Below are 11,057 nucleotides of genomic sequence, written 5' to 3'. Positions count from 1 at the left end.
TAATTTAAATTTGATGTAAAATCTTGTGTGATTGTGTTTGTATTTGAGTTTTAAAAATTAAAATGTTTTGAACTCTTAAATTTATCTAAAGGCTGAAATTAGAGAAAATAAGATTCTTAATTTCCCCTCAATTGGAGGGTATCCTGATCTTTTTCTTTGTGTAAAGTATTATGATGGGCGAGGATTGAAAAATTGGAGGAAGTCTGATCCCTCATATTGCGGCGACGCGCAAACTCGGTCCAACAAAACATTGTTTGACCACATGCGGCCTCGTGAAGCTTCCTAGAACTATATTTATTTATTTTTACTATATTTGAGTTAATTAGTTCAATTTTAATATATTTTGGCCAACATTTATTCAATCTTGAGACGTGTAAGCATCATGTAACCCCACTTTAGGGTTGGCTTATGTTTGAGATATTTTCATAAATTTGAAGTCCTTATCATAATCACAAAAGTCAACTAGTAGAAAAAATAATAATAATAATAAATATATTAAATTGTTGAAGTAATGATTAAGTGATTAAATTTATCTCTTTTTATAAGCTTAAGTTTTTAGGGTAACTGATAATTTAACATGAATTATGACTTTTTTAGAATTTTTAAGATATTATTTTTATTTATTTTTAATAATTCTACATTTATCATCTTGACATTTATCTTCAGTTGTGCTGAAAAAGAAAAATACTTAAAAAAGTTCATGTGATGCATTGTTTCTAGTTAAATTAAAAAAAAAAAAAATATTATCTCCTTTCCAAATTCGACATGTGACCGACTTTTATGTCCTGCTCTATTTTTGGGGTGGCTATGAATAATTAACAATTTGGTTATGGGACATCATCGTGGGACAAGGGGATAATAAAATAATATTTCCTTTTTAAGTAAAACAAATCTCATTTAAACCTTTTGTGCTAAATATGATATTATAACTTCTGTCGGATCATGATGTGGTCTGGCTATATGTGTCGCAGCATCGCTTCTCAACTTGCTGCAACTAGCCCTTCACAAGAATTGTGCAATGTTAAGAATATATAATATTAAGGAGTAATAATTTTTTTGGTACTTAGTTTTAATTTTTTAATTTTTTTTTCTTAGATTTTAAAAAAGATAAATTTTAGTACTTTAAATTTTGTAAAAAACTAAATCACCACTTTCGTTAATTTTCGTCAATCCCAATTAACGACAAGGGTGGCCGAAACCACCCCAACGCCCTTGAGGGTGGCTCAACCACTCCCATAGGCCATGGGGTCGCTTCGGCCACCCCAAAAGCCAAAGGGATGGACGAAAATTAATAGAGGTGGTGATTCGATCTTTTTCAAAAGCTGAGGTACTAGATTTATCTTTTTTAAAACTTAAGAAAAAAAAAATAAAAACATTAAAACTCAAGTACTAAAAAAGTTATTAACTCTAATATTAATTTTAAGAAAAAAAAATAATAAAAAAATAATAATAATAAAAAACTGACCTTAATATGTGGATAAATATGGCAACACCAGAAGTTTTATATTATATGTATAGGTTTAATTGATTCAAAATTCAATTAAGCTCTATTTTGAGATTTTCTTACAAATATTAGCATTTGGTGGAAGATAAAATCATTGAGGGGGGGGAGCACACGCCTCCGCCACTAACTCCGGTGTTTACGTGAAACCAACATTAGGACACAGCCATGGGACCGACTTTAATTAACGCACAACCTCATCGATCGGACTAAGTTGGATGACGTGGACATGCTTTCCGACCGAGGGGGATATCAAATGTGACTCCACGATTTCCGGTGGCCCCCTGTGGCGCGTCCTTCTCACGCCGCGTGGCTCAGACTGAAAGTGGCCTAATCAAATGTTCTAGATAAAATCGAATTTGGGGATAAGACTAGGACAGCTCCCCGCGTCCCCTCTCCATCCCACCATACACGTGTCCTATCCTCCCTCCACCCACACGTGTCCACACGCATTGCTTGACCTCTCTGACTAATCGTTTAGTAAAACTCTAGATCTTTTCAATTAGATATCGCCTCCTAATCTTAGCTAACCCCCGCCCCCTTCCATCATCCACAAACTGCCCCTACACAAACCAAATATCCCAGCATTCCCACTCCTTCTCCAACTACCAAAACTTGCTCCCGGAGGGACAAAATAGTCTTTGGAGAAATGGGCGAAGAAAACTGTGTATAGTTTTGGACTTTTAGTAATTAGCAAAATTGCCTTTGTTGCCCTTCCCCCATCCATATATTCTTCTGAGCACGGTTTGCGCGATCTCTATTCCATTGCTTTGTTGCTCATTCTGATTCCCAATTCAATCTCTGCAACAGATTTACCAGTTTGCCCCTATTCAACACCTACCCTCACCACCAGCAGATCCATTAGGGTTTTATTCCCACCACTTTTTGAAGTCTCTTTCTCCTGATCCGATTCGGCCAATTCCTCATAAGCGTTCATTCACCAGCCACTCATTTTCGTAAAACCTAGACCCTCCTCAGATCCCCTGCTTCGATCCCACGATCGCTCGACTTCAGGCCCAATCCGTACAGTAATTTGAATTGCGTTGACTTGATTTTGGTTTTATAGGCCGGGAACAGAGCTTGAGAGTCTTGAGTGGCGGATTCTGATTGGCTGCTTGGACATGTTGGGGACCGGCTTACATTTCGGTCGGGCACGGGGAGAGGACCGGTTTTACAACCCGCCTAATGCGCGTAGGGCCCACCAGAACCGGCAGAGCGAGCAGCTCCGGAGAGCCCAGAGCGATGTAACGGCAGCCCAGTTGCCGGCGGCTTCTTCAACAAAAAGGGAGCCGGAGAACCGGGCCGGGTCCGGCGAGGCTCCCAAGCCGGTCGCCGCACCGGCGTTCGAGCCAGTGGTGGCTCCGCCGCTGAGTAACCTCGAGCGGTTCTTGCAGGCGATCTCACCCTCCGTGCCGGCTCAGTATCTCTCTAAGGTTCGTTGAATGTTTTTATTGTTTGCTTAATGGTTAGTGAGAAAATTGAGGGAATTAGGAGGGAACAGGTAGTTTATTTTAATTGATTGGTTTTTGAAAGATGAATCAACTAATTCATTTGTAGGCAATTAGAATCATTTGGCTTAGGTAAGTTTAATTATCTATTTTGTTTTAAGCTAAATAGTTTATTTTTGGGTCTGATATAAAGAGTAAATAATCGGAAATGCGAAAAAACTTGGTTACAAGAAGAAATTATGTTATTTAAAATTTAAGCTTACATTATAGAGCTTAGGGTCTATAAGTTTTGTTTTGAATTAATATGTGTTAAATTGAATTTGGTGGCAGACGACAATGAGGGGATTTGGGACTTGTGATGTAGAGTGTCAGCCGTACTTTGTTCTTGGTGATCTATGGGAGTCTTTCAAGGAGTGGAGCGCTTACGGTGCCGGAGTGCCTCTAATATTGAATGACAGTGACTCTGTTGTTCAGTACTATGTCCCGTATTTGTCCGGTATACAGATATATGGCAAGTCCAAGAAGTCGTCGCCAAGGTTAAGGTATTTGATGTTACTGGCATTGAATTTCCTTTATGGTCATTTTCTGTTTACATTCTCGATTTTTATTTGATGCATTTCGTGCTGGATGAATGTCATTTTGTTTTCCGTTCTGCAAGTTTGATATGTTCGCAGTGTTTATTGGCAATGCAATGTGACAATCAAAACAACTTTGCAATGTGACAATCAAAACAACTTTGCAATGTTGATTCCTTTAGTTAAAGTATTGGCATGTAGTTGCTCTCTTAAATAATATACTTTGATGTTCCTTCGACTTTTTTGTCACCAGCAAGCAAGTTCCCACTTGAAGGACAATAAGTAGTTCGGGAGTTTGCATGATGAATTTAGAGCAAATTGCTTGAGCTCTATTCTTTGGTTATTTATTAGAATAAGGTGGTTTCATGGTTACATAGTTATCTCCAATTTAGTAGAAGCATTGGATCTCTTATCATAAAAGTGTTAGCTTGCCACTGCTTTTAGTGGTGAAAATAATGGGCTGGGTTTTCTTCCTGTACCAACATGGCAAGTTTTGGGGCAGCTTGTGAGGGACATGAGGTGGGATGTTTTAGGATTGGTGTGTTGGTACGGATACATTTTATTTGAAAATGTCCCTCATCATAGACCTTTTGCTAGAGATTTGTGGCCTAGGTCAACTTTTTGAGCGTTTCAGGTCCTAATTTGTACCAGATGATCTAGTTAAATGATGCCATGATTTTGCTAGTAGTCACTTTTTGAGGATGGCTATCGGTGGGTAAATCTTTTCATTCAAATGAGAATAGTTTCTGTTGAAATTGTCCTGTCATTGCTCTTATTTGGGTCATATTTGTATTGTTTTGTTGTTTTCTTCGCGAGTTACATATTGTACTAATGCATTGTTAGTGATTGATTCTCACTTGAATAAATAAATGGAGTAATTGCTATGATTTGGTTTTATTTTACAAGTTTGATGGTTCCCTTGTTTCGTAGGCAACCAGGTGAGGATAGTGACAGTGAGTTCAGAGATTCAAGTAGTGATGGTAGTAGTGATTGTGAACCCGAAAGAGGATCAAAGTATGTCCAGGAGCAAAGGAGTCATCACAATCCATCAACTGAGATTCATCATAGAATGGATAGTTTGTCTTTGAGGGACTACCTTGCTGTAATTAATGAAGACTTTTCTAGTGATGAGGGTGAATCTGTGACTTCTCAAGGTTGCCTGCTTTTCGAGTATCTTGAACGGGACCTGCCTTATAGCCGTGAACCCTTAGCTGACAAGGTTAGTAACCCCCTTTCATATTTATATTTGTATGGTGTCTCCTTTCTTAAGCCTTCTCTTGATAATTTCTGTTGCAACAGATAGCAGATCTTGCTTGCGGTTTTCCTGAGCTAAAAACACTCAGAAGTTGTGATTTGCTATCTTCCAGCTGGATTTCTGTGGCATGGTATCGTCTTTTTAGCCTTGCATTTGTTTGCGTGGTTAATATGCAATTATTGCAGACGTGACTAATTGTTCCTTATGCTGTATCTGTTGTAGGTATCCAATCTACAGAATACCCACAGGGCCAACATTAAAAGATCTGGATGCTTGCTTTTTGACGTATCATTCTCTTTATACACCTGTGGGAGGTAATGAAAATTTTTCCGATCGCTTAATTGGCAAGTGAGGATGTGTTTCTGGGTGCTAGTGTGCAAGTGATTTGTGCTTATGCTATATATAAATGATAGTGCATTTTTCATAACATAAATATTTAGCAAGTCGTGAATATGAGTGTGGGTATTTTCATTAATATTGGTGTAGTAATGTATATATGTGACTCATGATGTCATTTCCTTCAGGTTCACAAGGTGCTCAGACTCCAGTGGTGACATATCCCGGCGAGATGGATGGTGTCCCTAAGATGTCCTTACGGGTTTTTGGTTTGGCTTCATACAAATTCAAAGGGCCCTTGTGGACACCTAATGGGGGATTTGATCGCCAATTGGCAAACAACCTTTCGCAGGCAGCGGACAGCTGGTTAAGACTGCTTCAGGTCAATCATCCTGATTTCCTCTTTTTCTCCCGTCGGTGATACTAAGTTATAACAGTTATCCTCCCCACGTTCGATAAAGGACTAATATATTCTGCCAAACATGCTTGGGCCACATATGTGGGAAACCACTTTTTTTGGAGTTGAAGATGGCAAGTTCAGTTATCCTCTGGTTTGGTTGCCTGTATTTACTATAAAAAGGAAAGGAAAAAAAAAAACGATACATAGAAAAAATCATGACAACAGTGTGGTCGTGAAATGGAAGAAGCACCTATAATAAGGCGAAGCTAATGGGAAAAATACGGAGTTAGAGAAGTTGCAGAAGGGCTAGTGTAGATGAAGGTAAGCAGTGATTTTGTTTGCTATTTGCTCTCGGTGTAAGCAAGTTCCATCTTGCTTGTTCTTTTCCATGTTATTCCAGCTAAGGCTAAGTTATGAGATTCCAGGCTCTTTTTTTCGTCCTGATGATTAGTTCTAGGATGTAATTTTATTATTTATAAGGGGATTTTGAAAGGTTTTGTAAGTGTTACAGTCAAGCTGCCCCGATGTGTATTTTGAATGCTAACCGTTTTGTTCTTCAACTTCATCAACTGAAGATCTGTGTTGTAAGTGCTTTGATATCAACGAACTGATGTTTGCCGAATTGCTATTTCTCATTGTTGAATTTGGGAAACATGAGTTGCTATTTCTCAAGTTATTGAATTTTTTTTTTCCTAGTTTCCTTGCTCTGGGTGCGAGTCTTCATCACTCATTAGCTCATTGTGCAGAAAGATAAGATATAAAGTTTTATTTGTTCATCTGTTCTGAATATCTCTTAATAGATGAGAAATGCTAGACACAACTTTCTACACGTCAGCATGTGATTGGAAGATGTTAGAGGAATCACATGCTGACACGTGTTAAAAGTTGTGTTGAATATGAATTTTTCTTTTAACTTGTAACGCCTATCTCATACCAATTGAAGATGAAAATCATTGTGAGAGAGTTTTCACAAAACATTGATAAGGAAACGAAAACGTCTAGGCCTTTCGAAGGTACATCCTATCAAATTCCGAATGAGATTCAGATATCTTCTATATCCAGATCTTGAAGCTTTTTCTCTAAAAGCTCAGAACATATCTGGCCCATCATGCGGTAGGTGGACATCAAATCTGATAACTGTTCTATTGACATCTTCCCCATAATGATCCTTGCCACTCTTTCCTTTTCCTCATTCATCTTCAACCTCTCCATGTACAACTTAGCATTCCTCACTGTCGCCCCCATCTGTTTCAGCCTGTTCTCTTGCTGCAAACTTAATGGTGTATTTGCCTGTACCCAGATGCAACATAACTATATATTAAAAATTCCTGAGCTTTAAACATTCAAATGCGGAAAATATAATAAGACTCGAAAGAAAAAAGAAGTTCACCTCCAGGAACTCAGCTCCCACTTCAAGTTCGGATTTTGGGCTTGAAACCATCCCACTCCCACGCCCGGAATACACGTTTTTCGCAATTGAAAAACTTCTTAGAATAATCTGTCTCTTCTTCTCCTGTTCCTGATTAAGCTTTGGAGCCTTTGGCAAACACGATGATGAGCAATTAAGCTTCTTCTCATAACAAATTACAGCTTTCACAAATTCCTACACGACAACCAGCGATTAATTAAAATCTAATAAATTCTTTTCTCATAAAAACAAGATCAAGATGCATTAACATAAGATTAATTAAGTACCTGATACGCTGATGAACATCCTGAATAATCAAAGACATCAGAATCCGGGTTCCGCATTCGCTCAGGATGAAACTGAAGACCCATGATGAACTTACCCTCTTCAGGACGATAAGCATCAGGATCATAAAACCCTTCAACCAAACCGTCTGGAGCAAAAGCCATGGGAACAAATCGCTGAGCCAATTTCTTCACACCTTGATGATGATAACTATTCACCATGATTTCCATTTTTCCATCATCATCTTCCAAAGAGTCCTTAAACCAGTGATGCAAAGGGGTATTTTCCACCACCCGCACCGGATGGCGATGACCATCATAATCTTCATAGTTCATATGACTCACTCTTTTACCCTCAGGGCATTGCTTTGAGATTTCTTTCTCTACGTCTTGATAAAGGGTACCCCCACAAGCAACATTGAGGACTTGTGATCCCCTGCATATTCCCATGTATGGTATATTTCTTTCAAGGCAAAGCTTTGCTAGTCTAAGTTCAATGGAGTCTTTCTCTTTATCGATGGAGGTATCACTTGCGTGCAGTTTTCTGATTTCTTCAAGCTCTTGAGGGGACAAACCGGACAATTCTGCATCATAAAGTGATGGGTCGATATCTTCTCCTTCGCAGAGAAGAACTCCATGGATAGGCTCAAAGCTTTCAAGGAGAGTGTGGACTCCACTCACTCTGGGGACAATCACAGGCACCGCTCCATAGCTTACAATGAGATCTAGATGGTATTCTCCTGTTCATATATTCCCAAACATGTTGTGTTATAAATTTCTTTTTAAGGAAGTGAGGATTCATGATTGGTCACATAGTTTAAACAAAAACGAAAGGATGCCATGTTTATAAAGATAAATCAACAATCTTACTTATTCTTCTAAAGCATGATTTTTTTTCCCAAGTTAATGGATTTAGGAACTGGTTTCAAAACATGCGATTTAATTTCAAGACCTGACTTTTAGAAACGCAGTTAAGTTGCAATTTGACCTTTAAAATCTTAATTTATCATTTAAAATTATGTGTTTTTAAAAATGCATCATATTGCCTATGATTTGAAAACACAATTTTCTTGAAACACTCTCAAACGAAACATTTTCTGCGATTCTGAAACAAAGAATATATAATTATTAAGAGAGCCAAAAAAAAAAAAAAAGGTTAAAAATAAAGAAGAAGCACCTTCGGATGTATTAAGTGCTTCACAATGTTTACGTGGCTCTTGTGATATATATTGAAATTGAATAATGTAGTTCAACATGAACAAAAAAAAAAAGGATTATTAATTAGCAAACTAAGAGTATTAAAAGCTCCTAAAACATGATAGCCTAGCTAAGAGATAAACAACCATCGATCAATTTTTGAAAGCATATCCTCCTCTTGTTTTCTTTTCGCTTGGTTAAATCCACTTAATTATACGCACCCAACATCAAATCCCGAAACATATTCATCTAAAAGAGAAAAGTGATTGAAGCTAATAAAACTTAATTTTCTTAGAGAAAATATGTGTTTGTTGGATTTAGATCGTCAGCAAAGGCCAAAAACAAGTAATTAATTATATAAGAAATTAAGAAACAAAGGGTGTGGTTATATATCTATATATATATAGTGATAGAGAACGAACCCACAAAATCAACAAACTTGTTCTTGCGGACAGTTCGTCGGGAGACGATGAGAACCCTTGGAAGAATCATGGAGAGATCCGAATTACCCATGAAACGAAGGGATTACTGAAACTTTTAAAGGCTTTCAAAGAGAGGAAGAGGATGATGATGGAGAGTGATATTGCATGAGTCTTTGAAAGATTTACCTCATTTAATGTTCATCGCCATATATAGTAATGTATTAATCTATACGAGCATCACAGTTTGATTTTGTCTTCTATTTATGGCTTCGATTTGTTTCCAATTAAGTTTGATGGATTTTATTATATACATATATAATCTTCCATTTAAGGAGGTGGTCTTAGGTCTAGGTGCATCCGTCTAGGCGCCGCGTATTTCCCACCTTTTTGTTCGGCTGAGGTTTCACTTCCATCCCATCAAGTGGTTACGTACTCATACTGACCACGTGTACATGCATTGCCAACAACTGAAGCACCAAAATAGAAAGAAAATAAATAAATAAATAAATTGTTTTTCTTGAATTTTGTTGAATGTTTATGTCATAGTCTTAATCTACGGTTGAATTAGTCTTCGTTTAAATTAAAAATTATTCTAGAATTGATTTAAATTGCTTTATTAATATTATGAAATAATTGTGAAATAAAAATATAATATATAATTTTTTTTATTATTTTTATTTTTCAATATTATGAAAGAGATGGCGATTTACAAGTAATTAAGGAGGGATTCGGCTTGATTCCAGTCACGTGTGGAACTAGTATTTTAGGTGAGGGAGATGGGGAACGATTAAAAAAATAACTTTTTGATGGGTAAAAAGTTAATTTGGATGGTGTAACTTTATTTCATTAAAAATAAATAAAGATATGGCAAAGTATACCTGCCATATATAATTAAGAAGATGGGTGCTTGACAATCAAAGTTTGGGCCAACTTTCATGGTGGACTCTGTTGGTAGCAGATAGAGCCTCATAGCCTATCAGCCCAATCCATTCGCAGCTCCGCTGGTGTGAGTTGGATTAAGTTTCATGTTACTCTTTGTCAAACAACAAGAAAACATAGGATTTTTCGAAAAAAATAAACATATATAGGATGTGTATTTGATAAGTACTGATAACGACATGGTGGAGCCTAAGATTACCCATTTACACTCTCAACTCTACATTTTATGATGTGACAATCAAAATAGGTCAAAAAAATATATAATGAAGTTGAAGAGTAGTATTACAAAAAGGATTAGAATCCTCACTAGCATGATAATATGTTTTTTAAAATTATTAATAAATTAAAATTTAATAATAATGAAAAAAAAAATTACCTCACATTTGAAAAACTCTAAAATAATTCTAATCATCGCTATAATATTATTTGAAGTTGAGAGTGCATATACTGTTCCTCTAACCTTAACCATCTCGGTGAAAGAGAGTTTACGATGACTTCAAAGTTTGAACCCTTTAGGCCTTTACGCAGCCGCCCACAAAGGGTGATGTTAAACATCACGCCCGGCGTGATGCACGCCGGAGTGATTTGATATTTTAAAATAATAAAATATAATATTTTATTATTATAATTATTAAAAAGAAATAACCTGACGTGCATGAACAGTAATACACGCAGGCATTCTTAGTATCATGTCCCGCCCACAAATCATTGGTGGTGAGGTGAACAACTTTTGTGTTTTCCTTTTTCTTTTTCTTTTCATTGATGATAATTGAAATCGTAAAAAAACCAGAGTAAAAGGACAGGAAGAGCTGTTTGTCAAAAATAAAATAAAATATATTTTAAATAATGAAATTTTATATATGTTTAATTTAATTTTTTCATATATGTTTTGTAGAGATATTTACATATTAAAAAAAGAAGAGGGAAATATTATGATTTTTGGTAACCTATTATATCCGGTAAGGCAACCGGGAACCCCGCGCCCCGACAAGCCAACCATGGTCCAGCTAATTGCCCAGTTTTGTCAATCGTAGTCCGTGAAAGGGTCCCACACACTCCCCACCATCAAACTTACGTGCTCTCGAGACCACCAAAGCACTGAATGACTTACCACCAAAACACTGCCACGTTATCAAACTCTTACTCTTCAATTCGGCATTGGCGAGGACCACCAATCTCCGGTGTGTAATAAGACCATGTAATCCGCAAGCCCCACAAATCATCACCCACCACACCAAGCTAAGAAATTAAGAATGGCACAAGAATCCAAAAAAAGCAACCCAAACAAAAGT

General features: G+C 37.0%; 2 protein-coding genes across 2 annotated transcripts; one reads left to right on the top strand and one right to left on the bottom strand.

Moving 5' to 3' along the window:
• Positions 1 to 2,115: 2,115 nt before the first annotated feature.
• Positions 2,116 to 6,187, top strand: LOC132166904 (uncharacterized). Its single transcript, XM_059577760.2, has 6 exons — positions 2,116 to 2,934; positions 3,280 to 3,491; positions 4,455 to 4,743; positions 4,824 to 4,909; positions 5,002 to 5,093; positions 5,304 to 6,187. Exons 1-6 carry the CDS (start codon positions 2,623 to 2,625, stop codon positions 5,534 to 5,536), a joined length of 1,224 nt encoding a protein of 407 aa, XP_059433743.1. The 5' UTR covers positions 2,116 to 2,622; the 3' UTR covers positions 5,537 to 6,187.
• Positions 6,188 to 6,556: 369 nt separating this feature from the next.
• On the bottom strand, positions 6,557 to 8,917 carry LOC132174096 (putative glutamine amidotransferase GAT1_2.1). The gene is made up of 4 exons (XM_059585826.2): positions 8,827 to 8,917; positions 7,211 to 7,947; positions 6,906 to 7,118; positions 6,557 to 6,805 (listed from the first exon to the last, which is right to left on the bottom strand). The coding sequence occupies exons 1-4, from the start codon at positions 8,915 to 8,917 to the stop codon at positions 6,557 to 6,559; spliced, it is 1,290 nt and encodes a 429-aa protein (XP_059441809.2).
• Between the last annotated feature and the right edge of the window lie 2,140 nt (positions 8,918 to 11,057).

Source organism: Corylus avellana, chromosome 2 (assembly GCF_965113065.1).
Source record: "Corylus avellana chromosome 2, dhCorAvel1.hap1.2, whole genome shotgun sequence".
Classification (NCBI taxonomy): Eukaryota; Viridiplantae; Streptophyta; class Magnoliopsida; order Fagales; family Betulaceae; genus Corylus; species Corylus avellana.
Note: the sequence above shows the minus strand (reverse complement) of the source record. Positions and strands in the feature narration are given on the sequence as shown.